The sequence below is a fragment of the Penicillium hispanicum genome, assembly GCF_028827665.1.
Source record: "Penicillium hispanicum strain IBT 35686 chromosome Unknown utg000005l_segment0_segment0, whole genome shotgun sequence".
In the NCBI taxonomy this organism is placed as follows: Eukaryota; Fungi; Ascomycota; class Eurotiomycetes; order Eurotiales; family Aspergillaceae; genus Penicillium; species Penicillium hispanicum.
The window spans coordinates 1,458,519-1,481,887 of NW_026623197.1; the positions used below are offsets into that span (position 1 = coordinate 1,458,519).

Consider the following 23,369-nt stretch of genomic DNA (forward strand, 5'->3'; position numbering starts at 1 on the left):
ATAGATGCCGGTACAGCTACACTGTTTTACTCATGGCAGCTTTAGATAGTACATAAATTAGACAGCCGACCAGCGTCGAGATTTCTCGCCGATATGAATTGATGAATTGGCTGACTAGTCATAGTTGCACATTCGATTTCAGTATGCGGTGACGTCATCCGTTGTTCACCGGATTCAAGTTCTCATGATGCCACATCAAGCAAGCTGCTACTCCTACGATTCCAGAGATCCAGAAAGCAGCCTTGCACGTCATCCATTTTGTAATCGGAAGCTCCACTGAGGAAGGTGAGCAGGGCAACGATTGCCCAACAGGAAGCTGAGACTGCAGTCACATAGGAAGGTCAGCCACCCACAGCTTCAGATCGACGAAGAACCAGGCCCCAGGTAGAACCCGCGAATCAGCTTCGGCAGATTCGCAATATTTCTTGCTCTGATGCTGGCTGCATGACAGGTTTCGTGTCCTAGCTAAGGCTAATAGTTGGCCACGATGACCAGAAAACCGGGTCAGTTCTCGACCCATGGACTGCTCATCCAGTCAACCTTTCCTATAGCTCGCCCTCATAGCTACGACTTCCCCACTGTCGGCTATGACACCTTCAAGGTGGTTCTCGATCGAGAAGAGTCGACCTGAATAATCGGATTCGGCATTGGATTTCATTTTGGAGCCTGCTGATTGGTATGTTTCGACTGGGGTTGAATTACATCATTGACGTAGCGCGTGTCCTTGACGAATCCGTATGAGAGAACAGGACTGCTCTCCATATATACAGCTATCGCCCCCCAAGACTGGGTCTTTTTGATCTTGCGTTGCTATCTTCTATACCCATCTAGCTGACTTCCCACACCTTCGGCTCTCAAAAGATTGGCGAGCGACAAATCAATATGGCAGCGACTACTAATGTCAAAAATGCAGACGGCAAGTTCGTCGACATGCAGAAGGACACTATCGAGGTCAACGGCAAGCAGCATATGACCACCGACTATGGCATCAAAATCTCCGACCCGGATCACTGGCTGCGAGTTGCCAATGACTCCAGCACCGGTCCAATGCTACTAGAGGATCAAATTGCGCGGGAGAAGGTTGGTCTCTTTCTCCAACTCGCACCGTGCAGAGCCCGGCATTTGACTAACCACGCGTTCCATGCCTAGATTATGCGCTTCGACCATGAGCGCATCCCCGAACGAGTCGTGCATGCCCGCGGGACGGGTGCATTCGGCACATTCAAGCTCTTCGAGAGCGCCGAGGACGTCACCACCGCTGGCGTCTTGACCGACACCAGCCGCACCACGCCGCTGTTCCTGCGTTTCTCGACCGTCCAGGGAAGCAAGGGCAGTGCCGACACCGTCCGTGATGTGCGCGGGTTCGCCATCAAGATGTATACTTCCGAGGGCAACTGGGATATTGTCGGGAACAATATCCCCGTGTTCTTTATTCAGGATGCGATCAAATTTCCCGATGTCATCCACTCGGTGAAGCCCGAGCCGCATAACGAGGTGCCGCAGGGCCAGAGCGCCCATAATAACTTCTGGGACTTTATATATATGCACTCTGAGACGACGCACATGAACTATTGGGTAAGCCCATCTCGTCTGCTGCGTGTTTCGATCCAGGCTATTAACGATGGTATAGCAAATGTCTGATCGAGCCATCCCGCGTTCTTACCGAATGATGCAAGGATTCGGCGTGAACACCTATTCTCTTGTCAATAAGGAGGGCAAGCGCCACTTTGTCAAGTTCCATTTCACCCCGGAGCTGGGTGTGCACTCCCTCGTGTGGGATGAAGCCTTGAAGATCTGTGGCCAAGACCCGGATTTCCACCGCAAGGATCTCATCTCCGCCATCGATGCCGGTCACTTCCCCCGCTGGAAGTTTGGCATGCAGTTGATCCCAGAAGAGAAACAGGATGACTTCGAATTTGATATCCTGGATGCCACCAAGGTCTGGCCCGAGGAACTCGTGCCCATCCGGTACATTGGCGAAATGGAGCTCAACCGGAACGTCGACGAGTTCTTCCCGCAGACCGAGCAGGCTGCCTTTTGCACCAGTCATATCGTGCCCGGCATTGACTTCTCGGACGATCCCCTGCTCCAGGGCCGCAACTTCTCATACTTTGACACCCAGATCTCGCGTCTGGGCCCGAACTGGGAGGAGCTGCCTGTGAACCGCCCTGTGTGTCCTTACATGAATCTGGTCAATCGCGACGGCGCGATGCGTCACCGCGTCACGAAAGGCACCGTCAACTACTGGCCCAACCGCTTTGAAGCAAATCCTCCCGCGGCGCCCTCCCAGGGCGGATTCACCACGTATCCATCGAAGCAGCAAGGTATCAAGACCCGAGCCTTGTCCGACAAGTTCAAGGAGCACTACAACCAGGCCCAGGTCTTCTACAACTCGCTCTCGGAGATCGAGAAGATGCACCTGGCCAAGGCCTTCTCTTTCGAACTGGACCACTGCGACGACCCCGTCGTCTACAAGCGCATGTCCGAGCGCGTGGCCGCAGTCAGCCTGGACCTCGCGAAGACCGTCGCGAAAAACGTGGGCGGCGACCCGCCAGCCAAGGCCTTGAAGGAGAACAAGGGCCAGACAGCCAAGGGCCTCAGCCAGCTGGAGTACCAGCCCGAGACCCCGACGATCGACACCCGCCGCATCTCCATTCTCATTGGTGACGGGTTCGACTATTCCTCCTACATCACCATGAAGGAGGTGCTCGAGGCTCGCGGGGCCTTTGTCTTCACGATTGGCACCCAGCGACAGGGCGTCACCGCCCAGACGGGCCAGAAGGTCGTGCCCGACAACTTCTTCTCGGGCATGCGCTCCACGCTGTTTGACGCGGTATTCGTGCCGGGTGGAAAGCACATCAGCACTGTGCTAGCGAAGAACGGCGTGGCCAAGTTCTGGATCACCGAGTCCTTTGCGCATCTCAAGGCTATCGCTGGTGTCAACGAGGCGGTGCCGTTCATCGCGAAGCAGATTGGGCTCGAGGACGTCCAGGTTGCCGCCAATGGTGCTGCACTGGCAGAGTCTTATGGCGTTGTGACGGGCCATGGTGATGCTGCGGCAACCCTCAAGGTGGCCAAGGTTGGTCCTGATTCGAAGGGTCTGGCTGAGCAGTTTATTTGGCATGTCTCGCGACACCGGAACTGGCAGCGCGAGCTTGATGGGCTGTCGGATCAGATTGCGGCCTAAATGAAAATGTGAGACGATGTGTATAATTTCGATGGTTTCTTGAGCTTCTATCCTGTCATGCTTAAATGATGATTATGACGTGAATTCACCTTACAACTGGGTTGTTACTCCCACTGGCAAAATAACCATAAAGCATTTTCTTGTAGACGACACTGCTTGTGAATGGTAGACAGGAGCGGAATCTTGCATTCATGCTGTTGGGGACCTTGGTATCCTTGTAGCTGTAGATGAAGGTCGCATAGCAGGTGTGCATTCCTCACGGGTCGATCTGTAGAATGCCAAACCTAATTGTGGTCCCACACGTTTGTATAAGGCTGGGATGCATTTGAAATTCTCCGTCACGTATGCCTATTGGTCTCTGGAATCCACTAGATCGGGATCTCACAGCCAAGCTCCTGGTTTGTGAGGATGAAGCTACCAGCTGTATCCTTCCTGTGCGTTGACACTATGAACTAGGTGGTGGTGACTATTGCTAATTCAAGACAAGATTGACTGACCAATACGAAGTATCTGTGACAGTTTTAGTCAAGAAAGCCCAGGAAAGCCCAGGGGAATATCAAGGGCGCTAAATACGTGGAAAACTGACCATGGCCTCCCGCATACCGCGACTGAGGACATACATACTTCCCTGCCATCTGCACCACAGTTACACGACCACTACGCGTGCCCCAGCCATTGATTTCCTGACAAGCCGAGGCAGAAGAATTCAGCACCGGGAACAAAAAGTCCTTCATCGGTGGCTGCTGGGACTTTTCTTCCTTACAGAACCTTTGCCTTTAGCCGTGGTTGCCCTCTTGCATCGCCACCGGGAATTTACCTGTCAAATCAGTAGTACTTTGCGACCCTTACAGGATTGGCGACTCTATTGCCCTTTGCAACTTATCTCCTGGCTCTCACTCTTGGCCATTGCAAGGTGTCGTGTCGACCAATTGATGCGACCGGGCTTGCTTTTGTTTGGCTTTGGGCTTCAAACGGGAATAAGCCATGCCATTCCGGCTATCGCGCTCGACGCGACTGACCGTGGTCATTGGCATATCGACCTGCTTTTTCCTGGGAGAGATCTCTTGTTCGTGACCGCTTGTCCTTTTCATGGAAATGATGCTGACTGGATGTTAGTGGGATTCTATACTCATTCGCTTGCGCTGATAGCTGATGCGTTCCACTATGTATGATGCCATAGGCGATGTCACCCTGAGTGAAGACTCTCGCAGTGGCTGACTCCTGCTAGTTGAATGACCTTGTCGGTTTTGTGATTGCCCTTGTGGCCTTGAAGGTAGGTCACACATCGCTTTGGCTTTGCGCTAGAGATGGCAATGCTGATGTCGCGGAACCAGGTGTCGGAAAATGGCGATTCGCCCAAGGATTTGTCCTTTGGCTGGCAGCGGGCACAGCTACTCGGCGCATTCTTCAATGGCGTCTTGCTATTTGCACTCGGCATTAGCATCTTCTTACAGTCAATTGAGCGGTTCATTGCCTTGCAACGTGCGTATGGCCCTGTGTCTTGGATTGGTATTTCTTGGGTGACTGATGACGCATTGAATGCAGGCGTTGAGAGCCCCATGATGATGCTCATTGTGGGGTGTATTGGCCTAGGATTGAACATCATCAGCGTGCTGTTTCTCCACGGTAGATGCTCTTCGATCTGGTGGTTGCAAGTTAATCTGACGCCGTCCAGAACACGGACATGGTCACAGCCATGCTCCACCTCCCACGATTGAGGATGGAGTGTCACCAGTGAGCGAGGACGATGAGGACACCATTCCCAAGGTATGTTAGAGCTCTGTATGAGTGTGGTCGACACACTGACGGCATCTAGCACGAGAATCACAAACATCTGCATTTCGAGAAATTCAATGCGCCTGCCTCTGGCCATTGCCACGACGACGGCAGCCACAGCCATAGTCATGATCACGGTCATGCTCACAGCCACGATCATGGTGACTTGGGGATGATGGGGGTTCTTCTGCATGTTGTGTGTGACGCAGCAAACAATCTTGGTGTCATTGCCGCCGCCCTGGTAATCTGGCTGGCGAAATATGATGGCCGGTACTACGCCGATCCCGGGGTGAGCATGGGGATAGCGCTGATGATCATTCTCTCGTCCATTCCACTCAGTGAGTACCACTTTCCACATCATTGACGGAGCAAGGATCGAAGCTCACACCTTGGTAGTACGGAGATCCGGACACATCCTGCTGGAAAGTGTTCCCACGGGCGTCGACCTCGGCGACGTGCAACATGACCTGGAGAAGGTAATGACCCCTGCTTCTGTTGCAGGTATGTGATCTGGCTAATCCATCGCCCAGGTCCCCGGTGTCCACGCCATCCACGAGCTGCATGTCTGGCGTCTCAACCAGCAGAAGACCCTTGCATCCGTGCACGTTGTGGTCGCCGACCCGTCGGTCGCGAGCTTCATCAAGACGGCGAAGACGATCAACGAGTGTTTCCACGCGTATGGAATCCATTCGGCCACCCTGCAGCCCGAGGTGATGGTGGAGGGGAGTACCGTGTATGTCGACGGGGAGAAGGGACCACGATGTCAAGTGGTGTGTGGCACGCTGTGCGAGGCACTGACCTGCTGTGGGTGAAGGGGCACAGGGGCCAACCTTCCTGGGACGTGAGAAGATATTGTTAGGAGAGGAACCGTTTCCTCTGTTGTTTTCTTGTGTCATCTGGCAGTAAATACCTTGTTTCTGTCGAGGCGTGTCCATCTTTTCGGTTCCAAAAGGTCCATATTTCATAGGAGGAAGAGACGAGGGCGTTGATAATACCACTACTCCTCGTGAGAAGTACCTATATCTGAGTGACGAGATATCTAGAAACAGGCCAAAAATATATCCAGGAACTATTGAAGTTACAGGCTGGGCACAGCCGCTAATGGAGGAACAACCCTCTCGGCGTGCCCTAATGGGCGACAAGATCGGGCAAAATAGCTGGGGAACATTCACTGCGTCGCATTCGGGCTTCTACCAAACCATCACTACGCTTTCGCAATATTTCCTATCCCAGAGAAAGGCAATTCAGAAGAATCATGCGTTATGCCGCCGGGTGGCGCGCTTAGCACACCCCATTCAGAGAACCTTTCACCAACAGAATCATCTCAGGCGGTCTATACTAGAGTTGTTGGGTATATTTCTAGATTCCGGAAAAATCTAGGAACATAGCGGACTCGACTAGACGAAAACTAGCTCTAAGACGATTGACCTATATTCACGAAGCTACTGCCTGACTTGGACTTCCTCTCTCGGGGCCCTCGATCTCATGGATGATATCAAGAAACGGGTCGTCCATCGGACTAAGCCACAGCCTGCTCCCTGATTTGATCCCTCAATATTATTGCATGTAATTCTTAAGGAGTTCCAAGGTTGCCCGATACTGCCGTGGGCTGTGGCCTCTTGACTAGAAAGACAGGAGTGAAGCCCAACCTGGATTCTCGAGTATCTCTTACCACACACCTGGAAATGGCTTATCGGCACCCAGTAATGAGTTGCTCTGCCGATGCGGAATTCCTCCGACTCCCCTCATGTCGCTCTCGACTGATAAGAGACGCCACCAACCAGCTCCACTTGCTGGCGCGGGGATGCCCTCTCCCCGCGCATATCATTGCCTATCAACAGTTCACGATCGTCCTTCCCATTCCGATAGTTAGAGCACCACGCGCCTGTATGCGGGACCCGCAGCGAGGAGGGGGAGCGAGCCTCGTCCCACCCTTCTTCTTTATCTCACCCCCCCCCCCCCCCCCGCCGGGAACTCGCGCTCAATATACGATCGCCGTGTCTTCGCCGTTAACATGTCCCTCGACCGCTGGCAGCACCAAGCTCAGAAAGGCAGAGATATCCTGCACAACTCGGTACCGAAGCAATGGCTTCTGCCCGCCGACCAACTGCCCCCCGCCGCGCAGAAGAATGTGCTCGATTTCCCGAGACAGAGCGGGCTTTTGAGCGAGCGCGAGCTGACCATCACGGATATGTCCGCAACGCAGCTAGTTTCGGAAATGGGGACAGGGAAGCTGAGTGCTGAAGAGGTGGTTGTTGCATTTCTGAAGAGGGCTGTCCTGGGACACCAGCTGGTGAGCATCGCTTATCTTGTGTCTTCTCGAACTGCCGAGTACTCATCAGCGAGATGTAGCTGAATTTCGCAACCGAATTCATGGCCGAGGAAGCGATTGCTCGGGCCAAAGAGTTGGATACATACTACCAACAAACCGGAAAGCTGGTTGGGCCATTGGTGCGTCATGTTTCTCGAGAGATACTCGCCAATTCGGTACTGACGACCGCCTACAGCACGGGGTGCCTATCAGCGTGAAGGAGCACATTGGATTCAAGAATAGGACATGCAATACGGGATTCGTGGCTTGGTCGGTCGAAAATCCAAATCAGAACCGGGACTACGGCTGATGCTTGCGCTGTAGGGTCGACAAGGTCGCTACCGAGGACGCATACTTGGTGCAGCTACTCGCCAATGCGGGTGCTGTATTCCATGTGCGCACCAACCAGCCCCAAACACTCATGGTACGCATATCCTATAGAGCCGAGCCGTTGTGACATGTCTCCCACTAACACCGCATAGCACCTCTGCTGTAGCAACAACATCACCGGCACCACCCTCAACCCCCACAACCGGACGTTGACTCCGGGTGGTTCATCCGGCGGCGAAGGGGCGTCCATGGGCTTCCGATGCTCTCCACTTGGTATTGGCACCGACATTGGGGGATCTATTCGCTGCCCCGCGGCTTTTTGCGGCGTATATGGATTCCGGCCCACTGCGATGCGTAACCCGATGCTAGGCATTCAGGTTGCCTGCATTGGACAGGAGACCATTCACGGTGTAGTTGGACCGATGGCTAGCAGTTCACTTGAAGATCTCGAGCTTTTCCAAAAGGCGATGCTTGAGCAGGAGCCCTGGGATACCGAGACCTCCTTGGTGCCTGTACCCTGGAAGTCCGTGGCTCCGACGAGAGATATGACTGTGGCCATTATGTGGGATGATGGGTAAGCGGGTCCCCTTCCCGATAGATGTCTCCGAAGACAGACTAACTATATCATGTAGCTGTGTTCGGCCACATCCACCAATTACTCGCGCTTTGCGTCTTGCGAAAGAAAGTTTGTTCGCAGCAGGCATCAAGGTCGTCGACTGGGAACCGTACAAGCATGATCACGGATGGCATATCATTGTAGGCCTCGACTCTTGCATCCGTCCAATCCACCACTGACGTGTCACATCAGTCTTCTCTATATTACCCTGACGCGGCCAGTCTGCAACGCCAAATGTTGCGCGAGTCCGGCGAACCCGCCCGTCCCCTCAGTGACTGGGCCTTCTCATACAGCCGCGCAACACCACTAACCCACCCCGAAGCCTGGGAGTTGCAATGTCAGCGCGACAGCTACCGCGACGAGTATCATGCGCTTCTCAAGAGCCGCGGAGTCGACTTTATCATCTCACCGACCTACCCTGCTGCGGCTGCCGTTATGGGTGAATCGCACTACTGGAACTACACGGCCATCTGGAACGTCCTGGACTTGCCTTCCGCCGTATTCCCGACGGGTCTAACTGTCGACCCGACGCTGGATGCTCTGGCAGAGCAGGATAAGAGCTACAAACCCCGGAGTGAAGTGGACGAGCGCGAGTGGCTGAAATATCCAGGTCCTGAGCGGTACGAAGGTGCGCCCGTCGCTCTCCAGATTGCGGGTCGGCATTTTAAGGATGAAGAGACGCTGGCTGCTGCCAAGCTTGTTGAGGAACTCATCAAAGATGGAAGGAGGAATGTGAAACTCTGATTCTATGCATTGCATTCATGACTCATGATATGAAGATGGATGACAGCGATGTGATAGCTCATCTAAACGTTTGTTAATGGTTTCTGCAATGCAATTATTGCAAATGTGAGTCACTCAAATACTAGATTGGCACCTTGAACTATCTCCACCTGGCAGTGATCTGGCAAGACGCAAGATCATGTGAACTGGGCTTGGGTAGTAGATGCGGCTAGAAAAAGACATCAACATCAATCATGGAGAGTGAGGGATATAGTTAAGTTGCATAAGCTTCAGGATGTTGATCAATTAACTGATTGGGGCAGTAAGTGCAGGGTGCACTCTCGAGTCACCTTGTCCCTGATATTGTCCGGCGTGGACATAACAATCATGCATTAGGTGTGCACTGACTGACAGCTAAGACAGACTGGACTGAGGGCTGTTTAATAGGTTGTGTTATGACAGAACCACTTGTAACTACACGGTTGACTCGGGAACTTCTGCAGTGTCCTCGAGGCCATTGAAACAATCCGAGTCGTTTCCAAATGGTTTATAGCCCTGAAGTGCTTATAGTGCTTACCTATAGTTCCAGGGAAGCGGCGCTAGAGAGCAATCCGTCCCATCAGTCGAGATTGAACTCAAGTCGAGAGCACATCTACATGCAAGTTACACAGAAGCAAAGATGGGCGTGAACTTTCTGTATTGCGCACGTTTGGCGCTTGGTCGTCGACATGATTAGTCGTCAGGCTCTAAGCCCTCGAGGGCCACAAACAAAGCACCTCCCTCTCAACCCCCTCCACCCACGATCCCAAGTCCTCGACACCCCCGTTTCACCACCCGCCATACTCACCCACATATTGCAGGTTGAGTATCGCCGAGGCACAAAAATCACAGGACCCCTCTGCACACTCGCATTCTGGGGTCGTGCCCAGAATACTCAGCGTGTGGTCCAGCTGATCCCAGCCCTCCCTGCGCATGGCAGACTTCAGCGGCTCCGGGCTTGCGCCCCTCCTCAGCAGCAGGTTCAGCACGTTCAGATAACCGCCCCGTGCCGCCAGGAGCACGGGGGTTGTGCTGTTCTTGTCTTTGACGTCGAGATGGGCGCCCTCCCGGATCAAGAAGAGCGCGATCTCCTGGCGCTTCCGGCTCTCTTCCTGTTGACTGTCCCGTGCAGACGTGCCTGAGGAGGCATCGGAATCTTCTAGGTCTTGGAGGATGCTCCACCTAGTGAGTTCCGGGGCTCGCAGAGCAAGGTGAAGCGCCGTCTTTCCTCTCTTATTACGCTGGTTGACGTCGGCGCCGGACCGGCACAGCACTCGCACCACTCCTTCGCGGCCCATTTTCACCGCTCGGTGGAGGGGGGTCTGCAGGTACAGTGGAGAGGTTCTGTTGCGGGAACAGACGTCAGGGCTGATGCCGTAGTGGAGGAGCAGTCTGGCGATATCGACATTGCCATTCGAGGCGGCATGGTGCAGCGTGGTGTTCCCTATCACATCAAACCCCTCGACTTCAGCGCCGTTATCTATGAGGAATTGTACCATGGGTGCATCGTTCATGGATACCGCGCGGTGTAAGGGTGATTCGGAGTAGGGAGCAAAGCGAATGGTCTGCAAGTTGGCACCTGCATCGATGCAGTGTTGAACCGTTGAGAAGTACCCGTGGATGATGCCCCACGATAAGGAGTACGCCTTGCGATGGCGTACATCACGGGCATATAAAAGCCCGTTGACCTGGGAATACAGTGCACGACAGACTTGAGCGAGAGAGTTGAGATCCTTTGCCGATCCGATTAGGCCACCGATTTCGAAGATGATGTCGAAGGGCAAACTCGCCAAGCCTAGCTCCATGAATGCCTTGGGAGTGGTGTCGATTGGCACTGGGGCCATGCTGGGAGATGGGGATGCACTTGGGATGGATGGAACTGTTTGAGACGATGACATGCTTATGATCTTGCAGATAAAGATGCAGATCCAGATCCAGATGGGAACAAAGAGCCAGGTGCTGACCCAGATAAAGGATGCAAATGCTCAGCAAGGTATCAGAGACGAAGATGGCAACAGACGATGAACGAACGATAAAGACGATTGGGCTTCGATGGACGAATCTGCATGAAGAGAGAAAGGAGACAAGCCTCTGGCGAGTGTATCAATTCTTCACCTTCGATACCAAGTGGTGAAGGCTGCGGGGAGATGTTGATATTGACGGATTTATGAGCTCGCGAACAACTGTTCCAGGAAAGCCCTTCGCTAATTTGCTGATGCTGCTGGCTCTATTAAGGCTAGCGTCAATTTACACTGATGGGCAAACTTGGGATGAAAGCATCGATCTCATGTTTCACTTTGACATTCGACCTTATCAACTCGCACAGATTCATCAGACCGATTCTTCTCCCGGGGCGCATCTTTCTGACAGTGTTTATTTTGCCGATATACGACCCGGTATCCTAGAACAGCCTTGAAATAGGGCTAGGAGGTCCTCTAGGGCCGTATGGAGCACCTCCACGATGTCCATCGTCAAGTTAAAAAAACGGATCCGCTTGACAGGCTGATTCCAGCGATCACCGATTGAGAATCACTACTGAGTGTCATTCTTGAGCAGCTTCTGCATATCGGAAGGGCGATTCATCCCATCATCCTCTGTATCGTGGATTGAGTCGATTACTGGATGGCAAGTACGTTCCCTTTCACCTCTGGGGATACTGCATCGTACTTTCAAGTCTGGAGACAACACTGACAGGAGAATCCTGGAGCAGGATCCATGGAAAATCGCTATTCAACTTGTTATAGCAGAGTTCTTGCAATGGACACTTGCTAACTTCCCTAGAGGGGATCGCCAGGTGTGGCTGCAAAGCAATGAACAAATTCATACCTGATCTACTCGACCAAGAGGGACGAAAAAGAAGTTTATACTTCCTGAGGATTGGTACCGCATCAGCCAAGATCGTGGAGTGCCCAATACCCGGAATAGTGAGGCTCACCGGGGCTTCTGGAGCAGACGAGACCGGCATCGGATTGAACATTCATATCCATGATGAAGATGCGTGAACACCAGACGTGGCAGGTGTCTAGTGAAGTATCTAAGGTTCAGCTATGCAGTTCGACTCGGCAATGCTGGGATGCTTGGCATCGTACTAACTGCGGGTCAATTCAGCCACGACGCACCCGGGGGCAGCCAAGCCCATCGGCGGGGCGGACATACGTATTCATCGGGCCACTCAACTCGTTTCGCCTTCCCAATTAGCCCTGGTGGCTGATACATGTACCGATAGGGCGGCAGACGTCACGAGCCAGCTGCCTTCTTCCGGGGATGGGCTGAGATTACGCAGCCCATTGACTCTCTAAGTGGAGATGGTCCCCATCTTGGCTTGCGGGCTGAGAGGACCGAGCCTTCCGGCCATTTTTGCACGGTCGGTCGGCCATCGGGCGATCGGTTTTTCTTGCTGGCCTCGTTAGGCTTGCGTAGACGCCCCTTTTCATAAGCCAGGCATGTCGCGTCGACCACCCGGTCTGCGCCCATCTCTTGTCCTACTGTCCTGATCTGCTGTGGTGTCTTTTCTCTTCCGCGCACTGCGAGGGTCGGCGTCGCGAATACGAGATGATGATCCTCAGCTTTCTCCTGCTCTTTTGCGGGGTGTCGGCGTTCGATTCATTGCAGGATGACGATCTGGTCACCTACAAGACGGTGAGCATCGGCGAGCAGCCATCCAAAACGTCTTGAGAAACTGACATATCGCTAGCTTCCCCAAATTCGAGCTCTGAAATGGGATGTCTCCTATTACGATCGGTCTGCCGTGGCTCCGGGGTACTGGTTCGTCTCGCCATACTTTGTTAACGAAGTCGAGCCCAAGACCAACCGGTGGATGCCATGTCAGATCGGACCGTATATCTTTGATCAAGATGGGGTATGTTTCTGCGTGCCTTGATGATGCTCACGTATTCATGGGGAGATGAATTCCGTGCTGACACCCTCAAGGAACTCGTATGGGCAGGATCCTGCGAGTTCGAGAATCGCAATGTCTTTGATTTCCATATGGTCGATAACCTCGGCGACAAACCATATCTTGCTATGATGCTCCAACCAGAATGGGGCAACCCCGAGAGCCGTGTCACCGCGGTCTTCTACGACAACCAATATAAACCCGCTTATACCATCCCCGACCCCGCCATGGGGCTGGATCTACATGACATCAATGTCAAGGGGCCACACGAGGCTCTCGCGATGGTCTACTTTGGCGAGGAGAGGGACCTATCGGCCTTTGGACAGCCGGAACGGTCAATGGGTGTCCTTTCAGGCGGTTTCATCGCCTTCGACCCCACATCGGGTCAGGTTTTGTGGGAGTGGCGCTTAACGAATCAAATCCCCTTGGACGAATCTACCAGGATGAACCCTGACGACCTGGAAGGCACCGTCGACTATATACATGTTAATTCCATCGACAAGAACGAGAATGGCGACTATCTGATGTCGTGTCGGCATTCCGACACCCTCTACCTGATATCGGGCCAAGATGGCCATATCATCTGGCGACTAGGAGGCAAGAAGAACGACTTCGCCAAGGATTTTGGGTTCGCGCGACAACACCATGCCCGGTTCGTCTCCGTGGACGGACCACGGATGGTCGTGTCTGTTCTGGACAACGGCGCCGACGACTATCTCAATGCCGACCCCTTTGCACCCGAGAAGCCCACTTCGGCCGGGTTGTATATCGAGCTCGACACCGTCGCCATGACGGCAACCGTCTTGAACCGATATTCCCGCCCGGACGGCGGCAGCACCGACAAACGTGGCAGCATGCAGGCCCTCTCCAACGGGAATGTCCTGGTCTCCTGGAGTAAGAACGGGTACATGAGCGAGTTCGCCCACGACGGGAGACTCCTCATGGACGCCACCTTTGTGTCCGAGCGATACAGCACCTACCGAGCCTACAAGTTCCCTTGGTGGAGTCGTCCGTCGTACCCACCGACTCTGGTGGCATCGTGCTACGGCGTCTACGGGGTCAACGGCTCGGAGCTGTCAACCGTCTTCCACGTCAGCTGGAACGGCGCCACGGAGGTGAAGTACTGGCGGTTCTACGCCCGTGCAGACGGATGGAGCTTCAACACGGAGATCGGGACCGTTCCAAAGACGGGCTTTGAGACATCGTACATTGCCCGCGGATTCATGGACCTGGTCTCGGTCGAGGCATTAGATGAGAATCATGTCGTTCTGAGCCAATCGCCTGTCGTGCACACCACACCGCCCGAGTATTGGCCCCAGGATGCGAAATTGCCAGAGCCCGATGATCCAGAGGCCGTGACGGAAGTGGTGGAGGACGCCTCCTATTCCACCGTGGAGCCCACGAAATCTAAGCGTAGGGTATTATACGCGGTGACTTTCCTTGCTGGGTGCCTGTTCAGTCTGGCTGGGTATTATCTGATTCAGCTGTTGTATCCGCGTTTCAAGCAATATGCGCGATGGACATACTCTCAGGTTCAATCGGACGACCCGGAGATGGACCCGGCCATGGACCTGGAGACGGACCCGGAGATGGATGCTAATATTCCTCTCAAGACGACCCGCTGACTGGCTCCGCGATCTGTACATTACATTAGGACCAATATACATTCTACAATTTCGGCAACGAGGATAGGAGTTGTCAAGTGGTCGGGCAGACTGACGTCGGCCGAGCTGCCGTATTTCACGCCCGAGAATCGTGGATTATATGTTTTGATATGGCACCTGGCCGGAGATTGAGTAGACAAGACTTCGCCAGCTGCGTCGATGGAAGTGCATGGTAATACTATTATCTGCGTTCGATCGGGCAAGGTATGGGCTGTCGCATGGAGACACAAATATCGGACGCTAAATTCAGGGGCTATCACTCTAAAAACAAGTGGATGTGCCACTAGCCTTGCCACTGTCGTTGCATCACGACTTGGATTGATCGGGCGCGTTGCAATTCGGATTGCGCCAGCGGTTTTTGCCTGGAACCACCAGGCGTCCGTCGTGACGCGTTCGTGCGAACGGGGGCAACCCACCTATAGACAGCGTCACGGTTCAACAGCAGCCAATCGAGGGCGATAATTGCATCCATCCAGCTCCACTGGGATCGGTCTTTCGCGAAGACAAGCAACGCGAGGCTCGCTTTAGACCCACAGTCACGGTTATCATGCTCGCATCATTGGCTGGCGCGGTGCCCTCGGAGGCAGCCATCGGCATACGCACTGCAACTCAATTGCGCTTCAGGGTCCGATGGCCCCATTGAAAATGTCTAGCTTCCCCAGTAGTGATGGGCGCTGTTGGGAAACAGTGATCTCTCCTGGACGCAATGACTTGTTCGCCATGGAGTGATCGCCTCTTGGGGCCGCGAGTCGACCCGGACTGCCGGTCGTTCGACTTGACCCTGCAATTCGAGGACGTCGTGTTGACATGCATACCGGCGGGTCTATTTCTCTGTCTGTCTCTGGCCGAGATTCGATCGCTATCCCGGAAGCAGATCGTGCAGTCTGGTCAGCTTGACGGCCTTTTGCTCTCGAAGCTGGTAGGTTGCCGAGTCAATACAATGCACGTAATCTAGGCACTGACAAATTGACATAGACGGTTTGGATGGCAATCCTGGTAGCGCAGCTTGCGTATCTCATCCTCCGAATCACAAATGAAGCATTCTCGACAAGTGCATCTCTTGCGACAGATACACTTAGCGTCGTGGCCACAGGAGCTGCAGTGCCGCTGTCTTTCTTCAACCATCAGCGAGCACTTCGGCCCTCGACATTACTCAGTCTATATCTGTCAACATGCTCATTGTTTGGTATTGCTCGAGTACATACAGCATGGCTCAAAGCACCCTATAGCCTGGACGCAGGGGTCATGACGAGCTTATTTGTGCTGACAACGACAGCACTGCTGCTGGAATCAACCTGCCAACGGGTAAAGTCGAATACGACCCCAAATCACAAGAGCCGAGAGGAATATAGTGGCTTTTGGAACAGGACCGCTTTTGTCTGGCTATTGGATATCTTCCAAACGGGATACCGCAAGGTGATCGTATTGGACGATCTTCCAATGCTTGACCGGAAGCTTGAAAGCCGTGTCTCGCATTTTGAGCTTCTGTCAACATGGGGGACATCGAGTGAGTCCGATTTGATATCGCATTCAGTACTCCATATAGAAGACTCATATTTCTTCATTATAGGAAATCACCAGGAGCGCCATAGTCTCATCCGAGCCTGTTTCAGAGCATACACCCGCCCGTTCTTGTCAACGATTCTCCCTCGGCTCGCCGTGACTGGTTTCACCTTCATGCAGCCCTTTCTTATCAATACGACGCTCCAGTTCGTGGATGGTAGGCATCGCAATGAGAATTACGGCAAGGGCCTGATAGGCGCATGGGCCCTTGGCTATCTGGGCATTGCGGTTAGTGAACGTCGTCTTCCCTTGGAAGGCTAATACATTAGACTAACAGGACTAACGATAATTAAAAAAAGGTATCGAACTCGGTCTACAAATACCAGAACCTGCGATTTGTGACCAAGTTTCGAGGAGGCCTCGATGCCCTCATCTATGAGCGAATGTTGCAAATTCGAGCTGCGGACGGGGGCGATATCACTGCAGTTACTCTGATGGGCACCGATGTTGAGCGAATCGTCAGTGGTCTGCAGCTGCTCAACGAAGTCTGGGGTTCGACTGTTGACATTGCCATTGCTTGTTGGTTGCTGGAACGTCAACTTTCCCTAGCATGTCTCGCACCCATTGCGCTCGTGCTTGGTATGCCGCAGAATTGCGTCTTCCCCTATGACTGGATGAAACAGCCGCTGACTTGGATATTTCCTCATTAGTCCTGACAGTGGGCGCATCAAAGATTTCAGCAGCAGCAAGCTCCGCGCAACGTCAGTGGATCGAGAGGGTCCAAGAGCGTCTTCGGGTAACCTCCGCGACATTAGCGGGAATCAAGTCCGTGAAGATGCTGGGAATATCCCCCGTCGTTTCATCTGTGATCAGCAACTTGCGACAAGCTGAGATCAAGACGTCCAGTATCTTCAGGAAGATCCTTGTTGCGACATTGTGCCTTTGTAAGTCGCTGACATGTGTGTCGTGTTCTCCTGATTTACTAATCCCATCACTCGCAGCTCTGGGCCCGATCAATCTCGCCCCGGCGTTTACATTGGCCATTTACGTGATTATTGCTGTTTACTGGAAAGATGCAACTCTCCTAACAGCCCAAGCGTTTACATCTATCGCTCTTATTTCCCTGCTCACCACGCCGGTGACGGTCTTAATCCAGACACTCCCCAAGGTCACCCAATGCATCGGAAGCTTCGATCGCATTCAAACATATTGCAACACGGCATCGAGGCCAACGACAGAAACTGGAGAACAGACCCTGAAAGCCGATCCGCTGAACGGGCCATTGATCGATTTGAGACCGTCAACGCCGATAAACCAATCTGATTCGAGCCAGGAACCGTCGAATCACGGCATCCTCCTTGATGGCCAAAGCTTTGCCTGGGGCAGAACCAGCCTGCCGGTATTGAAGGGGTTGAAACTAGAGATCAAGCAAAAGGCCATAACGGCAGTTATGGGGCCAATTGGCAGCGGCAAATCGGCTTTTCTGATGAGTCTCCTTGGCGAAACAATCCCGATCCCGAGCTGGACCGGCCAGGACTTACACCGACAACTGTGCACCAGAAAGATTGCATACTGCGGCCAGCAGCCATGGCTGGAGAATAAAACAGTCCGTGGGAACATCGTCGGCAGTCTCCCGTTCGAGTGGAAGTGGTACGAGACTGTCAAGACGGCATGCGCATTGGACGCAGACTTGAAACAGCTGAAGAGGGGAGACAAGACTAAGATTGGAAGCCAGGGACTCAGCCTGAGCGGTGGCCAGAAGCAACGGATTGTGAGTCGGAGGACACCCCTGCAATTTTGCTTGACAAAGGGAATACTAATGTGCCCCTCTGGTGTAGGCTTTGGCACGAGCAATCTACTCCCGGCCGCAGTTACTCTTACTTGACGATGTCTTCAGCGGGATAGATGCAAATACGCTGAAAGCAATTGCGATTCAGCTCCTTGGAGACGAGGGCCTTTTGCGCAAGAACGAGGTGACCGTCGTTTTGGCTACTAATAGCGGTTGGTGCATAGCCGACACGATGTTTCTGGGTGACCATGCTGACAGACGAAACAGAAGAAGCCTTGCATCACGCAGATAGTGTTGTTATACTGCAAAATGGAGAAATCATCAAGACATCAGAGTCCGCAAGACTGCCACAAGAACGTGATGGTTTGGCCAATCTCGGATCCCGACTGTTGCATGATGGCGAGCCGACGCCTGAAATTCCTCAAGCCCACGAGACCAACCAGCCAATCCGCTACACAGAAACAGATGCTGAAGAGCTGCCCGCCGGTCAGTCTGTTGATGATCTGCAGCGCAAAAAGGGAGACATGCGAGTTTATCAATTCTATCTTGCACGCTCCGGCTACCTTCTGGTCGCACTTTATGTTGCTACGGTTGCGATTTGGGTATTCTGTACCGAATTCTCCAGTGAGTGCAACCTCGCGAAGACCACTACGACCAGTGACTGACGTTGAAATTAGCGATCTGGGTAAAGTGGTGGGCAGCAGCTAATAGTGAACGACCAAATCAGAGCGTCGGCCTTTACGTGGGCATGTATGCGATGCTGGGCGTGGTTGGAACCATCGGGGTCTGCCTCGCTGCCTGGTAAGCTGGAAACATTATTTCTATCGTGAATGAAGTTGGGACTGAACACGGGGCGACAGGATTGCCATCGTCCCTATGATATCGAACTCCTCTTCTGAGATGCATTCTGACGTGCTCAAGACAACTCTCAAGTTAGTCGTGAATATCCACCCTGCTTTGGTTCCGACAAGCTTACAAGAACACCAGAGCACCCTTCCACTTCTTCACCAAGACAGATAGTGGTGAAATTTTGAACCGGTATGCTCTTTATAGCTCGTGATGAGTATGCTCGTGCAACGCATGCAAAGCTGATCATTTCCTATTCGTAGATTCAGCGAGGACATGGAGCTTATCGACATGGAGTTACCAACTACCATGGTTAACTATTCATCAAGTGAGTTGTCTGCTTTCGAGATTCGGCGAAGAAAGTGGCTAAATAAACACGGCAGCCGTTTTCATGTGCTTTTCGAAAATAATCGTCATTGCGATCTTCTCCAAGTACCTTGGGTTGGCCATACCAGTTCTGGGCATCTTAATCTACTTCCTGCAGCATTTCTACCTCCAAACATCTCGCCAAGTTCGGCTGCTTGGCATAGAAGCAAAAGCACCGCTATACAGCTACTTCACCGAGTCAGTGGCTGGTGCAGTGACTATCCGTGCCTTTGGGTGGGAATCTCAATACCAGGAGCAAGGCTACTCCGTCATCGACAAATCTCAGCAGCCTTTTTACATGTTGTCATGTATTCAGTACTGTCTCGGATTCGTATTGGAGGTCATCACTGCTGTTCTGGCTACTGGCCTAGTGGCGATGGTTGTCACCCTGACCAAACAGTTTAGTGCTGGCGGAGTCGGCGTCAGTCTGGTGGCATTGGTGAGTTTCAGCGAGACCCTGGTGCGTCTCATCCAAACGTGGACGGAACTCGAGTCCAGCATCGGGGCTGTGGCCAGGGTCAAGCAATACTCGGAAGACACAGAGTCCGAAGACCAGGCTGAGCAGGCAGCGATCCCGCCTCTGGGATGGCCGTTGGCTGGGGCGGTCGAGCTCGTCGATTTGGATGCTTCATACGGGTAAGGCAAGCCTCGGTCGAAGCGATGCGTCAGATACTAACATCTTTGTACAGGCCAAATGCAGACTCGACTATCAGGAATATTTCACTTTCCATTCAGCCTGGACAGCATGTTGCTGTCTGCGGGCGCTCTGGGAGCGGAAAGAGCTCATTTCTGCTCAGTCTGATGCGGATGATGGATGTCCGAGGTGGTAGGATACTGGTTGACGATATTGACGTGTCTGTTCTGACTTGCGATGATTATCGCTCGCGGATCAACGTGATACCCCAGGATCCGTTCCTCCTGCATGGCACTCTGCGGTTTAATATCGACCCTTTCGGAGTTGTGTCGGACGAGAGAATCACAAGTGCCCTTCAGCGAGTCCAGCTTTGGCCGTTGGTTGCTGCTAAGGGCGGACTGGACATGCTGGTAGATTCCAATGCCTGGTCCACCGGTCAGGTACAACTGTTCTGCTTTGCTAGGGCGATGGTAAAAGACTGCAAACTCCTGCTTCTGGATGAGGCAATGAGCAGGTAAGAGCTCCGGTTCCGGGCTCCTGTACGAAAGCTAACATGCGTCCAGCGTGGATACCGCGACACAGGCGCTTATGCAAGATATCATCGACTCGGATTTCGCCAGTTGCACTGTTGTTTCCGTTATGCATCGCTTGGAACATATTGCGTCTTATGATCAAACTGCAGTTTTCGACAAAGGGTCTCTGGTTGAGTTCGGCAAAACGGGCGAATTGCTCACTGGGCAAAGTCTGCTTTCGAAGTTATACCATTCGGGCGGAAATCGATGATGCAATCAATCATGGACATGGAGATTCGCTTGCTATTATAGATCATCATACGGCGTTACTCATTCAAAATTGCATATAGATCACAGAAAAGCAGTATCAGTTATATATCAAAGTCCAGGGGAACATATCCGTAGACTCTTTGCCAGGCGCCGCTAGTCGGATCACGCTCGTTCCGTGCGAATTGCAGAAACGATTTATCGCCTTGATTCAACAGTGCGAAATGACTCTCCGTCATTCCGAGGGGAATCCGGCCGCTTGATCGAATGATGACGATTGGGCCACAACGCGCCTCTTCGGGGATCTGGGCTGCTGTCTGTGCTCTAAATCCCATTTCCGAAGCAGTCGACTTTGAAATGTTGAAGTCGTTGGTTGCATCCAATGAGTCCGGCGACGGGAAATTCATCATTTCCTGGCCCGTGTTCACTGGCACGCCGTATGTTTCTTCCAACGCTATGATCCTTTCGCACAAGGCTAGGGTTGGAGTCATTGGATAGAACCCCTGCACCCGGGGACCTCGTCGTAGCAAAGCTAGAGCCGATCGTCGGATGGCTGGCTCGCGGCACCTGAGACACGTGAACCAAAGCGGGAGGCCGATACTGAGCTCAAATGTAAACGGTACCTGGGTGCCATCCGACTCGGCAATATCGAGAGCGATGCGAGATTGTTCCACTATGCGTTGGAAGTTGGGGAAGTATTTGTCTGTTATCATCTGTAATGGCGAGATGGAAACCTCTAGCAAGACGAAGAGCATTTCATAATAAGACAGGAGACGAGCACTGACGCAGATCTGCTGAGGCGACAAGGCACCTTTTGTACACAGGCGTGCCATCGTACTCATAAACGAAGTGTGCCAGTCGCCCAGCCTAGCTGAAAGAGTTCCCTGTTGGTTCATCAATTGCTGGAGAACACCGGACACACGGGACTGGAATGGATGCTCTTCACATATCCCCTGGAAGATCTGGATTTCCGTGGCGAGGGGAGCAATAGCATCCCTAGCGGCTTTCAGGGAGACAAATTCTTGGGCCGGTGCATGTTCAGTGTCTCGTAGTAACGCGACCACTGGGACCCCAGAGATGCTCAGAGCGAGTGCTCCCATGCGGACAAAGATGGGGACGATCGTGTCTTCCAAGAGAGAAGATTTGGCTGATAGCATATCCCCACTGGCGATTTGACTCCGTAGAGCCACGATGAGCTGGACACCTTGGGAATAGAGTCGTATGGCCTCCTCCAGACCTCCCTGCAGGGCCTCTACGCAGATAAACAGCACGCAGCTGACAAGTCCGACAAAGAGGTCCACGCCACCGCGCTCAATACGCTGACGGACAGCCGAGACCGAGCGTGAGTACCAACTCAATGCGTCTCGATGATTTTGACTGAGAGGGCCAGATTGCTCATCGCGTAGTAGTTGGGGATCCGCGCCTGGCCCGGGGCTCTCAAACAACACGCTGATGGAGTTGATCGCATCCCACACGGCAGGCTCACTGCGGCAAACCTGCGGCACGACGACGCGCCAGAAATCCACGTCTAGTTCGCCGCCCAGAAGCGGTGCGGCACGTTCAAAATAGTAGGCAAAGGCGCGGCGCTCCCGCCAAACTGTAGTTGGCGACGACGAAAGCTGCTTGCCAAGGACGACCACGTTCCAGGGTTCTGCCGCGATCATGCCAGGCTTTGTCACCTCATACTCGCATTTGCGACCTGTATTGGTGCACCGGACACAGTTGGGCTTTTCCTCTCCGCATTTGACTCTTCGAATTCTAGCACACGCTTAACATAAAATCGCTATGGTGGAATGAAGATGATTGCCTACTTGCATGTTCTGCAGCCCAATTTGGATCTGGGTCCGGATGAGCGGCCCTTCCAGGAGATTGGTGGGCTTACGGGCATCTTGACAGCATTCCAGAAGCGCACTCAGAGCGCCAAGGGGGCCATGTGAGGGTAGAGTGGGAAAGCCAGCGCGACCAGCCGCGGATGCAAAGAAAGCACTGAGAAGTTAGCAAGCTGACGAGAAAGCAGGGTGGTGGGAAAGCACGATCAAGATCGCCTGAAGCTGAGCCGAAAACGGAATCCCTGCGCCCCCGCACGTGATGCCTTGGCATTGATATGAGAGGCGGTGGTTTATTAAATAGTTCGACCTGGAAGATCATATAGAGATTCTCCAAGGGAAGAGAGAGCTTATGAAGTCCAATTTCTACCTAACCCTCAGTAACATACGTGGAAAAAGGCCATCCTCGGACCTACACTCCAAATAGCCCCAGCCGCGCCTACTGCAGCCTTTGCCGCTATCTCCCAGATACGATAGTAGGCATCTTGGGCCAGGCGGCATCGAGAGAAAGGGACATATGGACAGGATAAGCTCTCTAAATCTATATAGTTTATATATAAAATGATAGAACTTGATAGACTTGATAGGTTACTAACGTAATCGGTAAGCGAGCCGGCCACCCCAAAACACCATAGTAAATACGATATAGTGGATCAACAACAACGAGTTGGTTTTACTTGATTTTTGGGGGGATGGCGTTTCTTATAATAAGAAATCGTATAGCTTGACTAAGATATAGAGTAAGCGAGTATTTTTACGAAGAATACCCTCTAAGCGGGTGATGCAGATATATATATCTCCGTTGTCATACCTCAAAATACTTCTTGACCAGGTAAACATACTTAGTATAACCTATTAATCATGAAGATATCATGTGACCTCATACCAAGCTTTGAGTGTTGAGATATCAAGTTGTAAAATATCACATTTAGTATGTGTTTTGGGGTGGCCGGCTCGCTTACATGGCCGACTCGCTTACCGATTAGTTATAGTAGACCTACAGAAGGTACGCAATCCAGGTATGGTTTTGGCCCCGGAGCTAGCCCCATTCAAGAGCCCAACGGGACAACGGGCAAGGCGCACGC

At 52.8% G+C, this 23,369-nt stretch overlaps 7 protein-coding genes across 7 annotated transcripts; 5 read left to right on the top strand and 2 right to left on the bottom strand.

Moving 5' to 3' along the window:
* Positions 1-882: 882 nt before the first annotated feature.
* Positions 883-3,187, top strand: N7459_006012 (uncharacterized protein; the record flags this gene model as incomplete). The annotated part of the gene is made up of 3 exons (XM_056945196.1): positions 883-1,080; positions 1,150-1,575; positions 1,631-3,187. 3 exons carry the CDS (start codon positions 883-885, stop codon positions 3,185-3,187), a joined length of 2,181 nt encoding a protein of 726 aa, XP_056799531.1.
* A 984-nt stretch (positions 3,188-4,171) lies between these two features.
* Positions 4,172-5,775, top strand: N7459_006013 (putative di-, tri-valent inorganic cation transporter; the record flags this gene model as incomplete). The annotated part of the gene is made up of 9 exons (XM_056945197.1): positions 4,172-4,253; positions 4,304-4,353; positions 4,416-4,460; positions 4,522-4,669; positions 4,733-4,813; positions 4,863-4,954; positions 5,004-5,301; positions 5,360-5,439; positions 5,494-5,775. 9 exons carry the CDS (start codon positions 4,172-4,174, stop codon positions 5,773-5,775), a joined length of 1,158 nt encoding a protein of 385 aa, XP_056799532.1.
* A 1,202-nt stretch (positions 5,776-6,977) lies between these two features.
* On the top strand, positions 6,978-8,964 carry N7459_006014 (putative glutamyl-tRNA(Gln) amidotransferase subunit A; the record flags this gene model as incomplete). Its single annotated transcript, XM_056945198.1, has 7 exons — positions 6,978-7,256; positions 7,316-7,414; positions 7,471-7,544; positions 7,599-7,698; positions 7,757-8,178; positions 8,237-8,360; positions 8,413-8,964. The coding sequence occupies 7 exons, from the start codon at positions 6,978-6,980 to the stop codon at positions 8,962-8,964; spliced, it is 1,650 nt and encodes a 549-aa protein (XP_056799533.1).
* An 806-nt stretch (positions 8,965-9,770) lies between these two features.
* N7459_006015 (ankyrin repeat domain-containing protein) lies at positions 9,771-10,826 on the bottom strand (the record flags this gene model as incomplete). Its single annotated transcript, XM_056945199.1, has 1 exon — positions 9,771-10,826. The coding sequence occupies one exon, from the start codon at positions 10,824-10,826 to the stop codon at positions 9,771-9,773; it is 1,056 nt and encodes a 351-aa protein (XP_056799534.1).
* Positions 10,827-12,534: 1,708 nt separating this feature from the next.
* On the top strand, positions 12,535-14,502 carry N7459_006016 (uncharacterized protein; the record flags this gene model as incomplete). The annotated part of the gene is made up of 3 exons (XM_056945200.1): positions 12,535-12,621; positions 12,677-12,841; positions 12,913-14,502. The coding sequence occupies 3 exons, from the start codon at positions 12,535-12,537 to the stop codon at positions 14,500-14,502; spliced, it is 1,842 nt and encodes a 613-aa protein (XP_056799535.1).
* Positions 14,503-15,247: 745 nt separating this feature from the next.
* On the top strand, positions 15,248-20,462 carry N7459_006017 (uncharacterized protein; the record flags this gene model as incomplete). Its single annotated transcript, XM_056945201.1, has 14 exons — positions 15,248-15,460; positions 15,517-16,048; positions 16,112-16,332; positions 16,404-16,683; positions 16,728-17,815; positions 17,883-18,045; positions 18,101-18,457; positions 18,511-18,634; positions 18,694-18,765; positions 18,821-18,871; positions 18,943-19,007; positions 19,063-19,681; positions 19,735-20,193; positions 20,243-20,462. The coding sequence occupies 14 exons, from the start codon at positions 15,248-15,250 to the stop codon at positions 20,460-20,462; spliced, it is 4,464 nt and encodes a 1,487-aa protein (XP_056799536.1).
* Positions 20,463-20,562: 100 nt separating this feature from the next.
* On the bottom strand, positions 20,563-22,346 carry N7459_006018 (uncharacterized protein; the record flags this gene model as incomplete). The annotated part of the gene is given in 3 exon segments (XM_056945202.1): positions 20,563-22,157; positions 22,172-22,241; positions 22,341-22,346. 3 exon segments carry the CDS (start codon positions 22,344-22,346, stop codon positions 20,563-20,565), a joined length of 1,671 nt encoding a protein of 556 aa, XP_056799537.1.
* Between the last annotated feature and the right edge of the window lie 1,023 nt (positions 22,347-23,369).